The sequence below is a fragment of the Orcinus orca genome, chromosome 16 (genome assembly GCF_937001465.1).
Source record: "Orcinus orca chromosome 16, mOrcOrc1.1, whole genome shotgun sequence".
NCBI classification, from domain to species: Eukaryota; Metazoa; Chordata; class Mammalia; order Artiodactyla; family Delphinidae; genus Orcinus; species Orcinus orca.
In genome coordinates this window covers 68750773-68771563 of record NC_064574.1, presented here as the reverse complement: position 1 = coordinate 68771563, position 20791 = coordinate 68750773, and the positions used below count along the sequence as shown (strand labels likewise).

Below are 20791 nucleotides of genomic sequence, written 5' to 3'. Positions count from 1 at the left end.
GGGTAGCTCATTCCATTTGAGCTCCTGGTCAAGGCGCTGGAACTTTATGATACAGGAGTGGAATCTGGAAATGGCAAAGCTTAGCCATCTGAAGCTGCATAATACCTCCAAATATGAGACTACGCTGGGGTGGCCATGAACAACGTCCCAGCGAAAGTTCACTGACAATTAATCTGCATCCCCTGATAAAGTCAAGAAAAGAGAAACTAGAGTTTAAAAGTCCTGTTGAACATTAGTTAATATTGGGAGCAAATAGCTGGGCTCTAACCATGAAACTTCTCCCTGAGAGGCTAGAGTGGACGTTTGCCACTTTGGCTATTCAGTATTCTTTCTTCTATAACAACAACCAGAGTTTATTATGGAGAACCACATTCTCCTTTTAGTCCACATGGATCAGGTAAGGCTCTGTGCCTGACACTGGGGGTGGAACCTTAGCAAGGCCTGGCCAATCATACACAAAATCACCCTAGCTACACTTCAAGAGTGTGTGTGTGATGTGGTGGTGGTGACCAGGTTGGTCCAATCAGAATGAATCCCAGGAGTTGAATGGAAGTTGTTAAGTCTATAAGAGCTCTCTTTTCTGGCAGACTTGAACCCGGGAGGCTGTACCTTTGAAGCTACTGAGGGCCATCTTGCTACCTTGTATAGCCTGAGAATTTTGCTATTGGGAAGGCTAATGTTGTCTGGAACACTATATGCTCAGTTAGGGGTGACCTGACTTTGCAGTGTGGGGCTGATGGGAAAATCACCAGAGCCTGTGATGGATCAATCAGAAGAGGCTGAATTCAGAAAGAAGAAATAAACACCTGCAGCTTTCATCCTGATCTGCGTGCACACTATCCCTCCCCGCCCATCACTACCTGGTAGAACCTCAATCAAATCATTGTCTTCCTTCTTGGCTGGTCCAGTTTTCTAAGTTTTTGGCCTGTGATTTCTTCACAAGCTTTCCATAGACAGCTATGGCCTGTTAAAAAGGCTATCTTTCCTGCTTTGAACTGCTTTTGCACGATTCTCAAAAATCAGTTGAGCAGGCTTCCCTAGTGGCACAGTGGTTAAGAATCCGCCTGCCGATGCAGAGGACATGGGTTTGAGCCCTGGTCCGGTAGGATCCTACAAGCTGCGGAGCAACTGGGCCCGTGCGCCACAACTACTGAGCCTGCGCTCTGGAGCCTGCGCGCCACAACTACTGAAGCCCGCGCACCACAACTATAGAGGCCCGCATGCCTGGAGCCCGTGCTCCGCAACAGGAGAGGCCACCACAGTGGGAGGCCCGCACACTGCAGCAGAGAGTAGCCCCTGCTCGCCGCAACTGGAGAAAGCCCGCGTGCAGCAACGGAGACACAACACAGCCAAAAATAATAAATAAATAAAATAAATAAATTTATTTTAAAAAATCAGTTGAGCATATTTTTGTGGGACTATATCTGGATCCCCTGTTCATTGATCTATGTGTCTATCCCTCTGCAAATACTACACAGTATTGGTTACTACAGCTATATAATAAGTTTTGAAATGGAGAGGACTGACTGCTCCCATTTTATTACTTTTTTCAAAATTATTTTAGCTATTTTAGTTCCCTTATCTTTCCATAAAATTTTAGAATAAACTTGCCTATATCTACAAAAAAAAAGGCTTACTGGGTTTTGATATGAATTGCATTAAATCTATCAATTTTGGGAGAATTAACATGTTTACTATTCTTTGTCTTCCAATTCATGAACGTGGTATATCTCTGCATTTGTTTAGATCTTTGATTTCTTTTACCACTGTTGTAGAGTTTTCAGTATACAAGTCCTGGACATGTTTTGTTAGATTTACACTTAATTATTTTATTTTTATTAGTGACTGTAAATGTGTTTTACTTTTTGGTGTCCACATGTTCATTGCTAGTATCTAGAAATACAATTGATTGTTGTCTTTATTTTGAATCCTGTGACATTATTGAACTCAATTATTAGTTCAAGGAAGAAATACTTTTTAATAAATTCTTGTGGCATGAGGCCTGAAATTAAAATTCAATATTGAGAGCTGTCTTAACATCTAGTAAAATTGAGAGGGCCTCAAATGGTCTAACTGCAATTCCCCACTACCTCTTCTCCCACATGTGAGGTCCCCTAGCTATATGATCCTTCTTATCACAGGAACCAGACACAGTGCCTGTTTATTCCCGAGTAGCAGGCTTCAGTTCCCTATCAGCCCACTGAATTATCCAAGCAAGCCCCTCACACCCTCCTGTGGGAACCAGGGCTTGTCCCCACCCTCTTGTTACTACAAAGTCTGCCTCCCAAGCCCCTACTTGTTCACTCTGTTCCAAGTGTAATCCCCCATGTGGCCCTGCTTGGTGAGTGGTGTCCTCTCTTGGGCTGTGGGTAAATGTGACTTGTAAACTGCTGTTCATCCCATCTTTCAGTGTAGAACGTCGTGTGTTCAGCCAATCCCATTAGTTTACGGAGGGAATCTCTCACTGATGGATTGAAGAATAGGTGAGTAAGTCAATTGGCGTCACAAACAGGATGGTCTAACCTCAGCTGAGGACAGTTGGTCAGCTTTAACTACCAGCTCCTTTGCTACTTAACTGGTTTGTAAGGTAGCAGTTACTATCTGGGATGTAAGTACCAGTTGCTGGCCAGCTTGGGCTTTAGCTCCTGTTCTGTTATTTCAAATGGATGTTGCCATCTCTTCGCACCCTAATGTCTCATGCTTGCCAACAAGGCAAAAACTATTGTTCATTGACCGTATCCCAGATTGAGGTACCATCAAGGGTGCCTTGTATGTGATACGTGGTCTCTGAGGCTCCTACCTGAGACCAGTGACAACATAATGTCCTAACTGGTGGGTGTTTGAGTTCCACTGACTGGGCATGGGCTAGCTCTTTGGTCATTGTGTCTAGCCTGATAACCATCACTGGCTGCTTGGGGCAGCCATAGAGACTCTGTTTGGGAAAGTAACCCCCACCCCCACCCCCCCGCCAACCACAGTCCTGGGGATGACCCCTTGTGTTGTTTGCAGAAAGGGAGGAGGCCATGACCCCAGGAAGATTTAAGAATGGTCCCTTGGTTGCCTCCTGAGTCATTGCTGTTCAGGCAAAAGTAGTGACCTTGTCCATCTCTCCTGTGCTGCATCTTCCCTTGGAGCAAGTTGTGTGCTCTCCTTACTCCTAACGGTTTTGAGGTGCACATCCATGGCAGCCCATGGCCCGAGAACTGATGAAAAAAACAAAAGTGGGGGGAAGGGCTTCCCTGGTGGCGCAGTGGTTGAGAGTCCGCCTGCCAATGCGGGGGGCGCGGATTCGTGCCCCGGTCCGGGAAGATCCCACATGCCGCGGAGCGGCTGGGCCCGTGAGCTATGGCTGCTGAGCCTGCGCGTCCGGAGCCTGTGCTCCGCAACAGGAGAGGCCGCGACAGTGAGAGGCCCACATATCGCAAAAAAAAAAAAAAAAGTGGGAGGAAGGGGCATGGCAGGGCCCTTCATGGTGTGCTGCGCCTCCTAATTCTCTAGATCTATAGGCATAAAAACTTCCTCCAGGACAGTCATTTCTATATCTTTGTCTTACTATACCTGATTAAATCAAATCCTGGGTACCCTTGAAATACCTGGGATCCCACTAAATTTAAATATGGTAAATATTTTGCTATTATAGATTTGGCTAATAGGTTCCATTCAATGCCTATTTCAACATTCTCTCAGCCTGTTTGCCTTCATCTCCAAAGGGGCACAGTACACTTTTACCTTGTTACCCACAGGGTAACTAAACAGCTCTGCTATCACACACTACCTTTGCAGACAAGATCTTAAATGCACCCACCTTTCTCCAGGAGTACAGGTATGACATTACCTTTGTGACATCCTCCTTTGCAGACGTTTGTTTGACACACTTGTTAAGGATACACGAGTCCACCATCTTTTAGTTCTGTCTGGGTTCTGGAGGCAACGTACTCCTGGTTTACAAATTTTACTTAAGCCCATTTATGCTGTTACTTTTAAATGAGCTCACCTTGAGTGGGGATCCCTCCAACAACAGGCTCTAGAATCTGTCTAAATTAAAATCAACAGGCACTCCCCTTAGTGCCCTCAGAGACTCCTTCAGTGAAGCGGCTTTAGCAACTTCCCCTCCTGCTTCCTGGAGTCTCTGGACTGCTCATGATGTCTGTAAGTTGTCCTTGGGCTTCTGATGCAAGAAACTGCCCTCCTTGGCCCTGCATCACATACCATCAGAGCAGGAATTTCTGGCCATGCACTGGGCTCTTCTGGAAATAGAGTCTCTCCCAAACCCCAAGCTTCCATACCCAACTGCCCATTATTCCTTGAGTCATGGAAGCAACACTCCCACAAGCTCAGTAGGGTTATCAAAGACTCCTTGCTACAGGGTGGAGCCAAACCTGAGCCCTCTAGCACATCCTACCTGTAGGTGGGTATGGCCTCCCGTCATCAGTCCATTGCCAGATACCATGGAGCTGGAAGATGTTCCCCTCCCCCAGACCCTTTGGGATCAACCAAGTGAACATCAATGAGTTCATATACTTTATGATGTTGAGGACCACGTCTCCCTCTTGGTCAAGTGCCAACTTCACTGCCTGGGGAAGGACTTCACCTACTCCTTAGAATTCTCAGTCATCACCAAGGTTTAAATTGATGTCAAGCTATCAAAGAGTCAATTGTGGTATAAAGCCGTGAAATCAAGATTCACTATTAAGCGTTGCCTTGACATCTGGCAAAATTAGAGAATAATATGCTCCGATATATATAAATCTGCATATATTTCTAAAAGGCCTGAGAGAATACAGATCACCAATGGAGTGGTTTCCCAGGCAATGAAAAGAGGAGTGGGACTTAGCCAGGAAAAGTGAATTTTAGTCTTTTTTTTTATTATTCAAACAGAAAGTCACAAAAATTATAATCATCCTCATCACGAACTTTCATTCTTAAAAATGTTATGCCTCTTGTACTTTTGGGCTGTTCACCCTTTTTCTTATATGAAGAGCATGCACTTGTGTATTCTATCATTTTGAACATTAACGCAAGTTAGTGTTTTAATTCCCCAAGATCTGCATAAGTACCTGCTCCTTGTAAAACATGAAAGCATTACAAAAACCATTTGAAGCGTCCCTTGATCAGCCTTCAACCCCACTCATGCCCTTTCTCACAAGAAGTAACCACTGTCTGAAGGTGGGTCAATATCTTTGAAGTCCTTAAAACACACTTTTTTTTAAGTATTCGTATTTTTATCAAGCAAAGTCAAAATACATGCCTTTTTCAGTGACTTGGTTTCTTAAAAGTGCCATGTTGTCTCTGGCTGAAGAATCATCTATGGCTTTGAAAGGTCTTTCCGCACAACTCCAGCCCTCTTGCCAGGTGACAGCAGCAAAGGTGTATATGTGGGCAAAACATCAGTAACAGCATTTAAAAGAAGATGCCCAGGGCTTCCCTGGTGGCGCAGTGGTTGGGAGTCCGCCTGCCGATGCAGGGGACACGGGTTCGCGCCCCAGTCCGGGAAGATCCCACATGCCGCGGAGCGGCTGGGCCCATGAGCCATGGCCGCTGAGCCTGCGCGTCCGGAGCCTGTGCTCCGCAACGGGAGAGGTCACGGCAGTGAGAGGCCCGCGTACCGCAAAAAAAAAAAAAAAAAAAAAAAAAAAAAGATCTATTTCTTCCTTTCTAATACCCAGAATGTTACCCATTATCTGTAGCACTTCATGACGTTGTTGTTTTGGTGTTTGAAAATACCCCAAGAAGAGGTTCCTCGTGAGGCTCTTGTCAACTTTTCCTTCTGTGTTACTTAGTAAGTTCATCAGTTTCTTCTGTACATCATCCAGCACTTCCTGTTGGACCTCATTTTGTTTTTTCAGATCTTTAATTTGTTCTTCCTTCAGAGTCAAGGCAGCATTCACTTTCTCCTGATGTCCTTGTGCCGATATTAGTTTTCCTTCTAGATTATCTGCAACTATTTCCATCCATTCTGCGACTACCATCTTCATGTTAGCTTAGCGCTTGTGCATACTACTTTTCTTGTTCTTGGGAAACAGAAAGCTGTAGCCAAATGTCATCTCTCTGCTTTGTGACAACATTCAGTTGTTCCTTCAACGACTCTATCTGCAAACTGGCTTGCTGATTTGCACTTTCCCTCGCATTGGAAGATAGAAGGAGCTTTTCCTCCAATGCGGTGACTTTCATTCTTAGTTTAGCTGCTCTGTCTTCTGCAGCCAAAGCTTCGTGGTTATGAGACACTTCTGATTCTACTGCGTGCTTATGCGATCTCTCTGGCTCCTGCTTTAAGTGTAGTTCTTTGTCGTGTAAATGTTGAACCTCACTCTGGAGGGCACAGTTTTCTATTTGTTTCTGTTTCAATGCCAACATGGTCTCATTTCTGGCCTGTTGAAACATAACAGTCTTTTCTTGCATTGATGTAACTGGATTTAAAAACTGACTTAATTCCCCTGTCTTGCCGAGTTCTGTTTCTTTCAAAAGATGCTCAAAAGCAAGCACCTTCTCCTTCATTGCAACGTATTCCAATTCTTTCTCTCTCCACATCATAGAAAACCACATCTTTGTCTCTTGATTTTGTTTCCTCTTCCCTAGATGTTTCTACTAATTTTTCATTTTCCTCTTTTAGTTTACACATATCCAGTTCAAAGTTGACGACTCTCTCCTTCAGGTTGATTACTCCCTGCCTCAAAAGTTCATTTTCACTCACTACATTAGTGAAATTTTCACTTAAAGAAAGTAATTCATCACTTTTTGCTTTGATTAAAAGCTATTTTTCCTTAACTAAGTTTTGCAAGTCATCTTGTTTCTCCCGTAGCTGCTTCATTTCTGAATCCATTTGTTCACATCGTTTTCTTTCTAGTTCTGAACTGTCTGCAATGGAATCAGACAATCTATGATTACCTTCCTGGAGTGCTCTGATGGTTGCATCTTTTTCCTCCGTTAATTTTCTTAACTCTTCTGTCTCTTCTTTGAGCAATCTAGAAGATTCACTCAATACATCAGGTTTCATTGCCTTCAGAGAGGCTGCTGACTCGGATGTAAGTGATTCATTGGACTGTAGTAAAATAAGGTCAAACATCCCTAACAGAATATCTTTGTATTGCAAAGCTGCTCTAGGCTAAACTGAATTTGCACTACTTGCTTCTCCAAGTTTTTGAGTTTGATTTCATTCCCATCGTAAGTTTGATCAGGTCAGTATAGTTCATCTGTAGTTTAGAATTATTATCATTGTCAACTAAAACCCGTGCCTGAAGTTGTTGAAGCTCTGTCTGAAGATGGGGTGACCCACGCTGCATATTTTGTACAGTGGCCATCACGTGCTCTTTCTACTCTTCCATTATCTTAACTTGCTGTTTTAATTTATCACGTTCCTGTAGAAGCTCCTCAGACTGATCCATATTAACACCTCTCACTTCATCACCATTGCTGGACGTTTGCAGTATTGCCAGTAAAGTCTGACACTTCTGAGTTAAAGCATCAGTTTCCATATCTTTTTCTCGAATGATGTGGGACAAATTTGCATCGTTTCTCTAAACATATCCTGACCACTGCTTTCAAATCTGGTGGAGAGTGTTGTATTTGCATCTTTGAGTTTCATGAGGTCTGCTTCTTTGGCAACAATTATATCCACATCATTCTAAAGTTTTCTCTTTTAAGATTGCTGTTTTCCCTAGTCTTCTCATCTAAAACAGCTAATATTTGTTCTCTTTCCAAAGCAGAGGCTCACAATCGCTGTTGACTCTGTCCATTATCTTGGTCACTGGAGGAAGCTGAAGATACTTTCATGTGAAGACACAAATCTTTTTGCTGGATAAACTGCGTTAGTTTACCAATCTCACCTTTGGACAGCTGATCAATCTGTTCAGTTAAAAGGGTATTCTTTTCAATTAGAAGTTTAATCTCCAATTTTTGTTCTTTTATTCCTTGTACTGATCTTTCAGTTTCGGCTTTAGATAAGTCATGCTTTTCATGTCCATTTTCTATATTAAGACTCTGAGCTTCTGTTACTTGAAAAGTATCAGAATGTTCTGTTGGCGTGTGCTGGAATTTTTCCAGTGGCTGGGTTTTGATTTGTTCTATTGCATTTTGCAAATTCTCCTTTTCCTCCCCTTTGGCCAAAAAGAGCTGATTGTGTTTAATATTCATTTGCTCATGTTGGTATTTGGGATTTTTCTGTTTCTGCTCTTGTAAAGATTGAAGTAGTTGCATTTTACTCTGGTTTTGATCTTCAATTATCTTTTGATGAGGTTTAACCTCAAGATTATCTTCAACTGTTCTCTCTTGAGATACCTCAGATTCTAGTTCTGTAACAGTGTCTAGAGTTTTAGGGTCAACCATAGGTGCGGTTTGACTGTGTTCTTCCCTCAGTCATTCCAATTCTTCTTTCAGGTGACTATTTTCTTCTTTCATGGATGCAAGCCTTGTATCTTTTTCCTCTATGGTTTGCTGTAAAATTTCCATTTTTCTTAAGGCTTGAGTATATTGATCTAACTCCTCCCAAAGCTGTGAACTTCCTTGAAGTTTTTCAATAAATTTTTTTTCTCTCTTATGAGTTGTTTCAATTGCTTCTGCTCTTCTAAACTAGATGACAAAATTTCCTTAGTTTCTTTGTGCTCAGCAATCATCTGCTCAATATTCTTTTTGAGTTTTGATATTTCACAGTCTTTCTCTTGACTGAGTTTAATTAAACACTCATGCTCCAGCTGTAAGGCACAGCTGTCTGGGTTATCTGTATTTGACAGTTCTTTAATAGTTTGCTCATACTTCCTTTCTTCCAACAGTCTCTGTTCATCCTTCTAACTGTCCTTTTTCCATTTTTAAATGAATTAACTTTTCTTTTTGCCCATCTAACTCTTTAGTAATGTTCACTTTATCATCTTCAAGTTAACGAACTCTCTTTTTCTCATATTCTAGATCTTGTTTTACTTTACCGATGATGCTGTCTCCTTCATCTTGTTGTTCTGTTTGCTGATCTTTCATCAAAACCACGTGCATTGTAGTTTTTGGTTTTTGCCTGTGCAACTCTCCTAACTCAGAAATCAGTAATTTCTTTTAAGTAGTACTCTCATTGACTTCTCCTTCTTTGCTTTCCCAGTCACACCTTAAATGATGTACTTCTGAATCCGAATCCATGTCTCCTGTATCTGTTCTTTTAATGAGTTCATATTCATTGCTCAATTTGACAAGTGATCTTTGAAGTTCTTCCTTTTCTTTATTTAATAATGAATTTTCTTTTTCTAAAACTTGGACTCATTTTTGAAGTTTCAGGTTCTCTTCCATGAGATCTTTATCCTGCTTTAAGCTACTCAATCGCATTATTTCATTTTCAGCAACAGACAGTGGCTGTTGCTATCCGGACACTTCTTCCAGTGATGTACTCTGTGGAAGAACTTTTTCTTTTTCTGTCACAGCATCACTCCACTTCCTAAGAGAAGGTTGCAACTCACCTTCTTCAGTTCTTTCGTTCATTTCATTTATCTGATCTTGTTCTCTAATGAAAGCATCCCTTTCCTTTTCTACAGAAGATAATTTTTTTTAAAGATATTTTACTCTAATCTCAAGTCCTTTGATTTTTTTTTGGTGGACTCTAGTTTTTCAGCTGCTAGGACTTCAATAGCTTTTTGCGTATCATGAATCATTCCCTCATAGTCCTTTAATTGTTTCTTTTTTTTTTTTTGCAGTACATGGGCCTCTCACTGTTGTGGCCTCTCCCGTTGCAGAGCACAGGCTCCGGACGCGCAGGCTCAGTGGCCATGGCTCACGGGCCCAGCCGCTCCGTGGCATGTGGGATCTTCCCAGACCGGGGCACAAACCCGCGTCCCCTGCATCGGCAGGCGGACTCTGAACCACTGCGCCACCAGGGAAGCCCCTTTAATTGTTTTTGATGCCTGCGACTTATTTCTGCCAGTTTCTGTTGATGAACTTCCTGCAACACTGCTATTTCAAGTTGATGGTCATCAATTTCCTTATTTAGATTCTGTTCAAATTCCTTGATGGTATTTTGCAGTTTGTAGATTTCATTTACATCAAAGCTATAGATCTAAATGAAATGCTGTAGAAGTTTGAGCAAAATGTCTCCAATGGCTGACATCAGCCTCAAGTCTTAAAACTTCTTTTGACAATCTATTTATTTCTTGTTGTGACCAAATTAGGTCAGCAAAGTCCATATCATCATTCTGGAAACCTAAAGCATGCTGATAGATATCATAACCCACTGAAGAGGGTACACGAGTTGAGGGCACAAGGCCATCCTCAAGATTAACTATCTGGGTGACTGACTGCACCTTTAGCAACTGATCCTTTAGCGCTATCTGCCTTGCTTTAAGAAGTTTAATTTCTACGTCTTTCTGGTGTAATTGATGTCTGTAACTTGCAGTTTGCTGCTTTCGTTGAAGCTCTGAGGCTTCATACTTCTTGTCTACATCACTACAAAGATTCTAAGTCTCTCAGCCTCTGATTTTAAGACTGACTGAGAGTCTTCAACCTCCTCTGTTGTAGAGTCAGGTACTTCTACATTTTCAGCTCCCTTCCTCAGCACATCTTTTGTGAAACTAGAAATGTGGCCTGTGAAAGATGCCACAGTACCACCCACTTGCCCCAGGGAACGGCCTAAGCAGGAGCCAAGGCCACCAAACTAGGAGGACAACAAAGCAGGTCATAGAACTGACCTGGTCCTCTCCGAAAAAAGTGTCCAGCACAGTCGGACAATCCCGCCAAGTGTCACTGCACTGCTGCCAGCGCGAGGTTAAGAATCAAAGCACAGTGAGGGGTTTCTAGGCAATGTGGGCTGCGAGGGCCCCTCAATGGCCACACCTGCCTGGCAACGCCCAGGCCTGGCCTGGGACATAACAAAGGGCCTGTCTCCAGTGACCTGTCGCCTCTCGGGCCTCTGTTCATCCATGACTTCCCAGCGCTGAAGTTGGGCTCTTCTCCTCTCCTTCCGTGATTTTCCCAGTGCCCTGCACCACCTCGGCCCCCTGGACGTGGCCACCATCACAGCCGCACTGAAGGTGCCATCTCTGAGCTCCTGTTCGTAGAAAACACACCTTGCCTCTGATTTTTTTTTTATACGGAATGATATGCAAGGTAGATTTTAATCAATAAAAGAAAAGCAGTACTATAATACTTTTTGAATAGGAGTAAAATATATTTAATTGCCTTTGACTTTTTTACTAAGTGGCATCACACTGTCCTGCAGCTTGTGAGTTTCACGCAACCATTTTTTTTTCTTAAAAAAATAGAGGTAAAATGTACATAGTGACACGCATCCCTCTTAAGAGTACAGATAGGTGCATTTTGACAAATGTCTACACCTGTGCATAAGTACGGCTCTGCTAAAGACTTTGAACATTTCTGTCGTCCCAAAGCTCCTTTTCGGGTCCACCTCGGCCCTCCTCCCTCAGTTAGCCCTGCCCGGGTGTCTAGTCCTGAAGATGAGTTTTGGCGGTTCTTGGACGGAGTCGCACCGTCTACACTCTTTGTGTCTGCTTTGTCCACCGTGTGTTTGAGATCTAGTCTGGGAAGTGAGTTAAGTATCACTCGGGCGGGCGATCTTTGAGCGAAAGCACGCCGAGGTCCGAGTGGACCGCAGGGCCCTGGGCGGCCGCGCGTCGCGAGGCCCGGGGACCGCCTGCGGGCTGGGAGTCGGGCGGCCCCCGGGCCGGGGGCGGAGGCCTGGCTGCGCGCCGCACTGGGCCTGGCGCTCCTCGCCGGACCAGACCCCGCGGGCCCGGCGGGCGGCGCCGCTGGAAGTGACGCGACGAGGGCGGGGCCGCGGGCCTGGGGAGCCGCCGCTGCCGCCGCCGCCTCCGCCTCGGCCGCGAAGCGATGTAGGAGCCGCCAGGCCGTACCCCGTCCCGCCCGGCCTGAGCCCCGCGGGCCGCCGCCGCCGTCGCCATGAAGAAGCAGTTCAACCGCATGAAGCAGCTGGCCAACCAGACCGTGGGCAGGCGAGTGCGCCGCGCCGGGCCGCCCGGGGGTTGCGCGGGCCGGGGGCCGGGGGTCACGGACGGGGGCCGGCCGGCTTCTCCGCGGGCCCGGCCGCTCCGGGCCCGGCCGCCGCCCCGTCCGAGGCCGGCGGGGCTCGGGGCCGGGGGCGGCGCCATGCCGCGGCCTGGCGCCCGGCTCTGGGCCGCCGCCTGGCCCCCGGAGACCGGCGGGGCGGGCCGCGCCTCCCTGCTCCCACCCCTCAGGGTCCCCACTGGCCCGCGAAGCATCGCCCTCCGGGGACTGGACCTGTCCCCTGTCTTTCCCACCAGGAGATCGAGCCGGCCCGGGCCGCCGCCTGCGGCTGAAACTCCGATCAGTGGTGTGTCCGAGGCTGCGGGGCTTGGGGCGGCATTCTCAGCCTTTCCGGGTCGCCCCGCTGCCGCAAAGCCTAGCTTACAAGTGTATGGTGGCAGTAAAGAAGTAAAGGGTCATTAAAGCCCAGCGGATCTGCCTAGTGAGTTTCAGAACACTCTTTGAGGGAATTTAGAGGTGGTGCCGTCTCCAGACCAGGGGCGAATATGAACGGGATGGCTTGACATTTAAAAAGTCGGAATTGGGAGAAAAGGATTCTGGAAACGCCTAGTGCCAATTTAAAAGGAAATTACTTTTTTTTTTTTTAAGTCTTTCTCACTTTGGATTTGGAAGCAGATCCTGCACGATATTTCTTTGGGATTCCTCGACTGCTTGACAAGCATTGATTCTGTAATGACAGAATAGACCAGAGTTTGTAGATGACCGGGCTGTTGGAACAGGACTGGTTTGTGGTTTTGAGAGCTTCTGGAGGTGATTGTCATGTGCTGTTTTATCTGGGGCGAATATTTCAAGGTCTTCCAGGGCAAGTTAGCTGTATGGTACGGATTTTGCTGTTTATTCTGGGAAGAGATATGAAAGTGGGAATTTTTCACAGCTTTTGCTTCTTCTTTCGGCAGTTGAGTCAAAGGGGGAGTTTGGTTTGGCCGGAGCACGTGGGACACTTCTTTTTTTGTGTGTGTATGAAAATACTTTTACTTCCTCTTGCGTTTTCTAAATTTGCTCTTTACTGTTTCGTTTCCCTCAACTTTCTGCTTAGTTTTGTTGTTTAATTTTTTTTGGTACCCCACCCTGTTAGCTTGGTGTGCATTTATTCTATTTCCAGAGTTAATTCCTGTCTAGGCTAAAGCCTAGGTGTGCCTGCTTTTCTGTTATTTGTGGGAGAATGATAGAAATAATGCTGAGAGAGAGGAAGGTAGACAGAGTATTAGTGACGGCTAATGTTTCAACCAAGAATCTGTAAATGAATTACAAGATAATTTCTGTGAATTTTCTGCCCCTCCTAGCGTTCTCAGTAACGTGAATTGTGGAATCAGTACTTAGTGAGTGTCAAAATGTATTTGTCAGATAGTCATTTTGGCCTGTTTGTACATTGTATCAGGCAAGTGATTTTTTTTTTTTTTTAAACAAATTTCTGAGGCTTTAAAAGCTACAGAGCCGTTCAGGGAAGCTGTTCAGGGTGTCTCTGGCCCCTGCTTCCTCTGTAGCAGCTACTCTCTTTACACTTTTAAATTCCAGCCATACTTGCCTACTTTCAGTTTCCAGAGGAGGCTGTGCTTTCTTATGTTTTAGCCTCTACCTGGAACTCTGGGAAGCCTCTTTCATCACACCTGCCCTAGGCCACCTCCTGCTCAACCTTCAGGTCTCCTCATAAAGATCTCTGCCTCTAAAAGGCCTTCCCTGATGCTCCAGCATAAATTGGATGTCCCTCCTTGGTGCTTTCATAATTCCACGTAGCACCTGTTTTTGCATAATGTAATTGCCTCTTTACTTGCCAGCGTTCTCCATTAGACTAAACACTTTAAGAGTTTTTGCCCATTCTTCTTTGATTCCCAGGGACTGCTGTGGTTCCTATAACATGGTACATGCTCAGTAAATATTGTTAAACGAATGTAAATCCAGTTCTCACTAGATTGCCCTGGTGGTGTGGGCCCAAGTATGGGAAAATGAGAATTGGATGGAGTAAGTGGTGTGACTCATCCTAGGACTATAATTCTGGCCCTGACCTTTGACTCTGTTTGAAAATCTTTATTGCTTGATGCAGTGGAAGCTGCAGCTATTACAGAGCTATTAAGGGTATGACAATTATGCACCGAAAGTCAAACTGTTTTTACTGGGGAACCTGTTGCTTTACTGCTATTGATTTCCTAGATATATCTGTATTTTTTTTTCCACTTAAGTAATTGTAAAGGACTAGGGAGAGAAAATGGAGGTAGGAGAGAGCCTAGAATTGTTATTGGGCAGAAGCAGAGGGTTGGTGGGCACCAGAATCAGGCTTCTGGTCATATTTGGGTCAAAACAAAGGCTAGAAAGCACACACGCACTAATGAATGAAGTTATCTGTGTGAATGGCTTGCCCATAGTGTGTACTATCAGTTTGTAGAGTTCTAGGTGGTGTCTTGTGATGAAGTATTCTCTTCGCAAAATGAGGAACTTGTGAGTAACCCCACAGTGAGGTTCCATGGGATGGACATGTGGGAGAATTAGTAATGGCTGGAAGGAGTGAGTTCTCATGATGCAATTTGCTTACAAGGGGTAGATGAGTCTGTTTCAGAAGATGGTTTGTGTCCCATAGGGTCAAGGCTTAAGAGGTGTTCTCCTGATATGGGTGTCCCAAATGAGAGAATGAGGATGGTTCCTTTCGTCCCCCTGACTTTTGTTGATTCATCCATTCAACAGACACTTGTTGGCCCGAACTGTGTGCCAGTGTGTGAGGTATTAAAGAGTCAAAAGTGAATACGACACAGTTTCTGCCCTGAAGGAGCTCAGTAGATTTGTGGAAGAGATAGGCAAGCAAAGAAATAATTATCTACGCTGAGCTCAGTGCTTATAGAAGGATGGCTAGTGCCAGTTCTTATTGGATGGAGAGAGGTAACCAAAAAACAGGAGAAAGTTTGAGCGAAGCCTTTGTTTCCATCTTCGAGCACTTCTTTCAAATTTCTCTCATATTGATGAGGTCTCTTTTGATTGTAAGAAAACCCAAATCAAACTGCTGTAAGCGAACATGGGAATTTCTAGGCTTACATGTGCCCAAAGGATCCAAAAGGAGTATGGCTGCAGGTTGGTCTGGATCCAGGGCTTCCACTCTTTAGACAAGCTGTGTCCACAAGGAGAACCCCCAGCCCCACCCCCTTCTTCCAGTCTCGTCCCAGAGGGACAGAATATTTTTCTTCCAGTCACTGTTGCCAAAGACCCAAGATGGACTCTGAGTGCTTCTGACTGGGTCCCATGCTTTTCCCTGGAAATGGGTATGGAGTAAACCCTGTCTGAACAACAGGGACTGAGAGTTGGGGAAACCGGGGCGCTGGTCAGGAAACAAGAAACATCATGTCGTGTCTTTTGTAGTCCTGCTAAGAAAGATATTTTGTTGTTTGGAAATCCTTGATGCAGATAATGCAGTGGATGCAGGTGGTGATTTTGGGGAGGTGATGCCCTGCATGGAGGAAGCTGTACACAGGATGAGGAACTTGAGGACAGTTTAGTTATGAGGTCGAAGTGTCCAGGAGAAAAGGAAGCTGAAGGACTAACCAGGAGAGTTATTACCTAGGTGAGGCTCTGGGAGGGAGTGTCTCATTGGGTGTGGGTTTCTGCCTTGATTGAAGTGCTCCCTGGAGGTTCAAATGCTTTCCCAGATAGTTGGCTTTAGATAAGCCAAGTTTACAGACTCAAATGCCTAGAGGGGCCAGACTAGTAAAATAAATGAGTGACTGAGGCCAGGTAAGGGTTGGGGGCGTGCCCCCCCCCCATGATCTCACCAAAGGGGCATGTGGGAATATGGCCCCAGAGTGACTCAATCTTTGTAGCTTTCCAGAAAAGCCTGAAATCTGGATTTTAATGAAGGTTAGATGGCATTTAGCGCAAAGGAGACAATCACCGTGATACTGTGCGGGGCTAAACAAAATATATCGGTGACCAGATTTGGTGTGTGGGCCACCAGGTGGCAGTTGCTTGTCTAGAAGGACCTGGAGGTTCAGAATCCCTATGATTATTTTTCTTTTTTTCCCTGTACCTTACCCTGATATTACTGCATTCTCAGTTCTTTGGATTTGTTGAAGAGCTCATTCTTTCCTTTACCTTTAAAAGATTTGATAGTACTAATCATCAACTTTTCTCTAGTTGGTTTAGTTTGCCAAATGCTGTACCAGACCACCTGGCTTGGTTCTCACCTACTGCCAATGATCATTTCTATTCTAGAAAGGGGGAAAATGACTTGCCATGATCGCACAGCTACTAAGTGGCCGAGGCACAACTTGGGTCCCGGGCTTCTGACTCTGGATCCCATGTGCTTCCGACTACAGAATTTGGGCTGCCTTTTCACCAGGGAAGGATTAATGTTTATTAAAAGCTTTTGGTGCTTGTTAAGCCGCTGGGCTCAGTACTTTGCATAAATTATCTCACCGCATTCTTGCAGCAGCTCTAAGAGGCAATGTTATTTGTTCCTGATTTAATGATGAGGCAGCCAGAACTCGGAGAGGTCATCAGGCTAGTAAATGACAGAGCTGTGCATTCAAACCCAGGTTTCTGATTCCAAAGCAGCTATAAATCTCCACGTGGGCAACTCTTATGTGAAAAACCTGTTGTTTGAGTCGTGAGTGATGCCTTCATAAAATCCTGAAGGCTGAGAGTTGGATGTTGCTCTAGTCCAGTGGCTCTTACCAAGGTATGGTTTTGCCCCCCCAGGGGACATTTGGCAATGTCCAGAGACATTTTTTGATTGTTGTGACTTGACTGGGGGAGGGGTAGATAGAGGCCAGGGAGGCTTCTGAATATGCTGCAATGCACCTGACAGCCTCACAGTCCAGGCTTATCTGGTCCCAAATGCCAAGGCTGCTGAGGTTGAGAAACCCTGTTCTAGTCCTTCCAGGGTCTGGACGTCTGAATTATCAAAACCAAAGCTCCACACTGCTTGCTTGCAGGCCAGAGATGTGTTCTCTTTGGCCTATTCAGTATTTATTTATTTTTTTACAATCATTGGCTCATATTTAAAAATGAGAAGTTTTCACATGAAAACCTGGATTTCCAGCTGCTTCTAAAATCTCGGAAGACCTGGCAGTGCCTAGCATCCCTCCCGAGCACTGGCATCAGGAGCTCAGCAGCAGCTGTCCCATCTGGGTGGGGCATGAGCCGTCCAGTCCCTACCTGGCTTGTTTTATTCTGTTACGTTCTTTGCCGACCCTCCCTGAAGGGCACAGGTATCTAATGACCTTCTACTCCAGGCAGGCAGCACTAATTCTCAAGGTGAGTCAAATACCCCTTACCCCCGCACACCCCAGAGCAGTCCTCTGGTGCCACATTGAATCCATCTTGTCTCTCTTCCATGAGACAGCCCTTCCTATGTTTGACAGTACAGACCATACCCTTACTATTGCCAGCATCACATTCTACATCCCTTGCCTACTCTGCTGCCTCATTTTACTCACACTGATTTCCTCTGAACAGTAATTCTGAGAAAGGGGAGGTAGCTGTGCTCTGCTTCAGTCTGAGTGGATTCCATCCAGTCTCTGCATAGAGTGGGGGTGGAAAGGAGTCCGGTGTCTTTGCAGCTTCTTCTGAATCTGATCTTCTGTGGCCTTGTTATGTACTTTACATATTGTGAAATCCTAGAATAGCAAACAGGTTATTTATAGGTGAGTGAAAACCCATTGTTCACTGAAAAAAAAAAACAACCCTAAAAGGATGTGGCCATAAGCATCATTTTCACATATCATATGGAGTATGTGAACGCAGCATGTTACTCTAATATGGAATTACCTTGGTGCCAGTGATTGCCAGTGTGTGCATGGCAGGACCCCCTCCCCCACCCCGGGAATCAGCACTGGGGTATAGGGTCCTAGAGTCAGCATGTGCTCTACGCGTTCTTATCAGACTGGGATGGTTTTGCTTATATCATTCTATTTCTGTTTCTCAAATGTAGGTAGATGCCATTATAATTAATCCAGTATAAATCCATTTAAAAATATTATTACACTTCTATCTGCTTTGTGTATTGTTTTCTTAAACGCAGATAGTAAAAGTATAACAGGCCCATGGTCCTTTATCTATAACCCCTGGGATCAGATGAGTTTCAGAACTCAGAATTTTTCAGATTTTAAAGAAAAGTAGGTACTTCCCTGGTGGCACAGTGGTTAAGAATCCACCTGCCAATGCAGGGGACACGGGTTTGAGCCCTGGTCTGGGAAGCTCCCACATGCCACAGAGCAACTAAGCCCGTGCGCCACGACTACTAAGCCTGCGCTCTAGAGCCCACGAGCCACAACTGCTGAAGCCCGCGAGCCACAACTACTGAAGCCCATGAGCCACAACTACTGAAGCCCACGAGCCACAACTACTGAAGCCCGTGCACCTAGAGCCCGTGCTCCACAGCAAGAGAAGCCACCACAATGAGAAGCCCATGCACCGCAACGAAGAGTAGCCCCTGCTCACCGCAACTAGAGAAAGCCCGCGCCCAGCAGTGAAGACCCAATGCAGCCATAAATAAATAAAATAAAATAAATAATTAAAAAGAAAAGAAAAGTAATAATGCACATATGCTGTTATGTAGTATCTCCAGTAGGGTCTGGGGCAGCAGCCTGTAATCATCGTACATGTTATTATTTCCATAGCAAAATATATGAATGTATTTCACACTAAATGGAATCCTTAAAGATTAAAAATAGCTTCATGTTAGCTTAGGTCAAGTTATGTTGCCAAATGAGCTACAAAAAAACTTTTTTTTTTTTTATTTCAAAGTGATAGATAAGGGATTATGGACCTGTAATGTTCCTGGTGAGAGAGTCTGAACTTTTGCTTTACATAATGTCTCCCATATTGCAAAAAGTTGGAAACCACAATCATACTTTGTAAGCAGGGGTCGCAAATTCAAGTGCCAGGGCAATTAAAAGTAATAAGTGGGCTTCCCTGGTGGCGCAGTGGTTGAGAGTCCGCCTGCCGATGCAGGGGACACAGGTTCGTGCCCCGGTCCGGGAAGATCCCACATGCCGCGGAGCGGCTGGGCCCGTGAGCCATGGCCGCTGAGCCTGCGCATCCGGAGCCTGTGCTCTGCAACAGGAGAGGCCACAACAGTGAGAGGCCCACGTACCGCAAAAAAAAAAAAGTAGTAAGTGAAGTAGGAGATAGGTTCAAGGCAATAGGGGATGATGAGGACTGCAGTGAATTAGTGAGTACATGTTCATTTAAAGGGGAAAGTTGCTCTCAGCTCCAGCCAGTTGTTGCCATGGTGAAATGTGTGTAGTATAGTCACATCTCCTTATTGCTAATGATATTCCAGAATGCTGATTTCTTGATGTTTAATGTTGGCAACTAAAAAAAAAAAAAAAAAAAAAAACTGCGTAGGCCAAAGAAAATGTATCTTCAAGCTTTATCTGGTCTTGGACTGCCTGCTTTGATATCTAGTTTAGAGACTAATTCTTATGGTATGAAAGTTGGACAGTGGTGTTTTGGTAATGAACTTCTTCACTTCTTCTTAAGTTGGAGACCAAACATTTGTTCTGTCATCATTCATCATACTTAATGCACATGTTATATATGTTTTGAGTGTAAAATTCATAATAAAAGTGAAACATTAGGAAGTTGATAGACATTTTATTTTAGAATTGCCTTACTTTCCAGCCAGTGGGAAGTTTTCTTTTTCATCTATGAATCTGAAACTTTAAAGTTATTAATCTTGGGAAAGGGGATGAAAGCCCTAAGTTAAAATAGGAGCCTCTTTTTAAGTTAAGGGAGTTAATGGAGATTAGGCCATATGCCTCTACCGTTCCAGGACTGTAGTGACCCGAAGACATTGCCCATCTGCCCTTGTATTCGGACAAGGAAGTGCCCTTCATGTCCTCTCTTCTGAGGCCATTCCGCCTGGGTGATCTCAGCCCCATAACTGCCACCACCTGGCTGATGCCTCAGTTTTATTCCTCTGGCCCTGGCATCTCTTCATCTCTAGATTGAACGTCTCCACTTAAATGTCCTGCTAACACCAAACTCATGAACTTCATCCTGAAATTGGCCTCCTTTCTCTGGATCCCCTAGTCTATGCGTTGGCAAACTTTGGCCTGCAGGCCAAATCCTGTCTACCTTCTGCTTTGTAAAAAAGGTTTATTGGAATGTAGCCATGGGCTGATGCAGCAGAGCTAAGTAGTTTTAACAGTGCCTTCTAACAAGATAGCGCTATCATTTCACTTGCACCATAGCAAGTAATGTTGCATGGCAACGCGTGTCACTGTGCGCGACATGATGAATGCCATGTCTCACCGTCACCCTAGTAGCACTAGACATTGTCTTTTTAAAATTTGCTACTTACTTTAATTTTTTCCACTAAGGTTGAAATGACCATTGTCCCTATATTCATATTTCCTTATATGTTCAAGTTTTCTGTATGTCATTTGTTTATTTAATTGCCATGGAATTAATGTTCAGTTGTCAATTTCACCATTCAGTTACCAGTTCAGCTCAACTGGTAACTATTGAGAACCTGTCTATTGAGAACCTGTCAAATTCTAGCGTCTGGGGTTAAAAACATAACTGGTTCCTAGGAACTTGAGTGGAAAGATGGACATACAAGCAGATAATTTGAATATAGCCAAATGTACCTATTCTAACATTTCAGGTGTTAATAATGAAATGCTAATGCCATATCTTGATTTATTCATATATTTTAATATAAACAAGCTGATATTCTTATTCTCAGATACATTACTTAATGAAAGCAGTTATGGAATCTTGAGAGAGCATGTCTATGACTAGGTGCAGATTTGATATAAGTTTCAGAAGATAAAGCAGATTCTGTTGAAAATCTAAC

General features: G+C 44.5%; 1 protein-coding gene and 2 pseudogenes across 18 annotated transcripts in view; 1 reads left to right on the top strand and 2 right to left on the bottom strand.

The window, feature by feature from the left end:
- Nucleotides 1–5387: 5387 nt before the first annotated feature.
- Nucleotides 5388–9623, bottom strand: LOC101290202 (thyroid receptor-interacting protein 11-like; annotated as a pseudogene).
- On the bottom strand, nucleotides 9620–10627 carry LOC101289955 (thyroid receptor-interacting protein 11-like; annotated as a pseudogene).
- A 1103-nt stretch (nucleotides 10628–11730) lies between these two features.
- Nucleotides 11731–20791, top strand: part of ARHGAP17 (Rho GTPase activating protein 17) — an 89805-nt gene continuing 80744 nt past the window's right edge. For 16 of the 18 annotated variants that reach the window (XR_007472039.1, XR_007472037.1, XR_007472035.1 and 13 more), the window contains exon 1: nucleotides 11731–11933. Coding sequence is in view for 8 of the 18 variants with exons in the window: in XM_049699031.1 (XP_049554988.1) it covers nucleotides 11881–11933 (53 nt within the window). In the remaining 10 variants the exon portion in view is untranslated. The remainder of the gene's footprint in view (nucleotides 11934–20791) is intronic. The other 2 variants (XM_049699028.1, XM_049699035.1) reach the window with 2 other exon arrangements.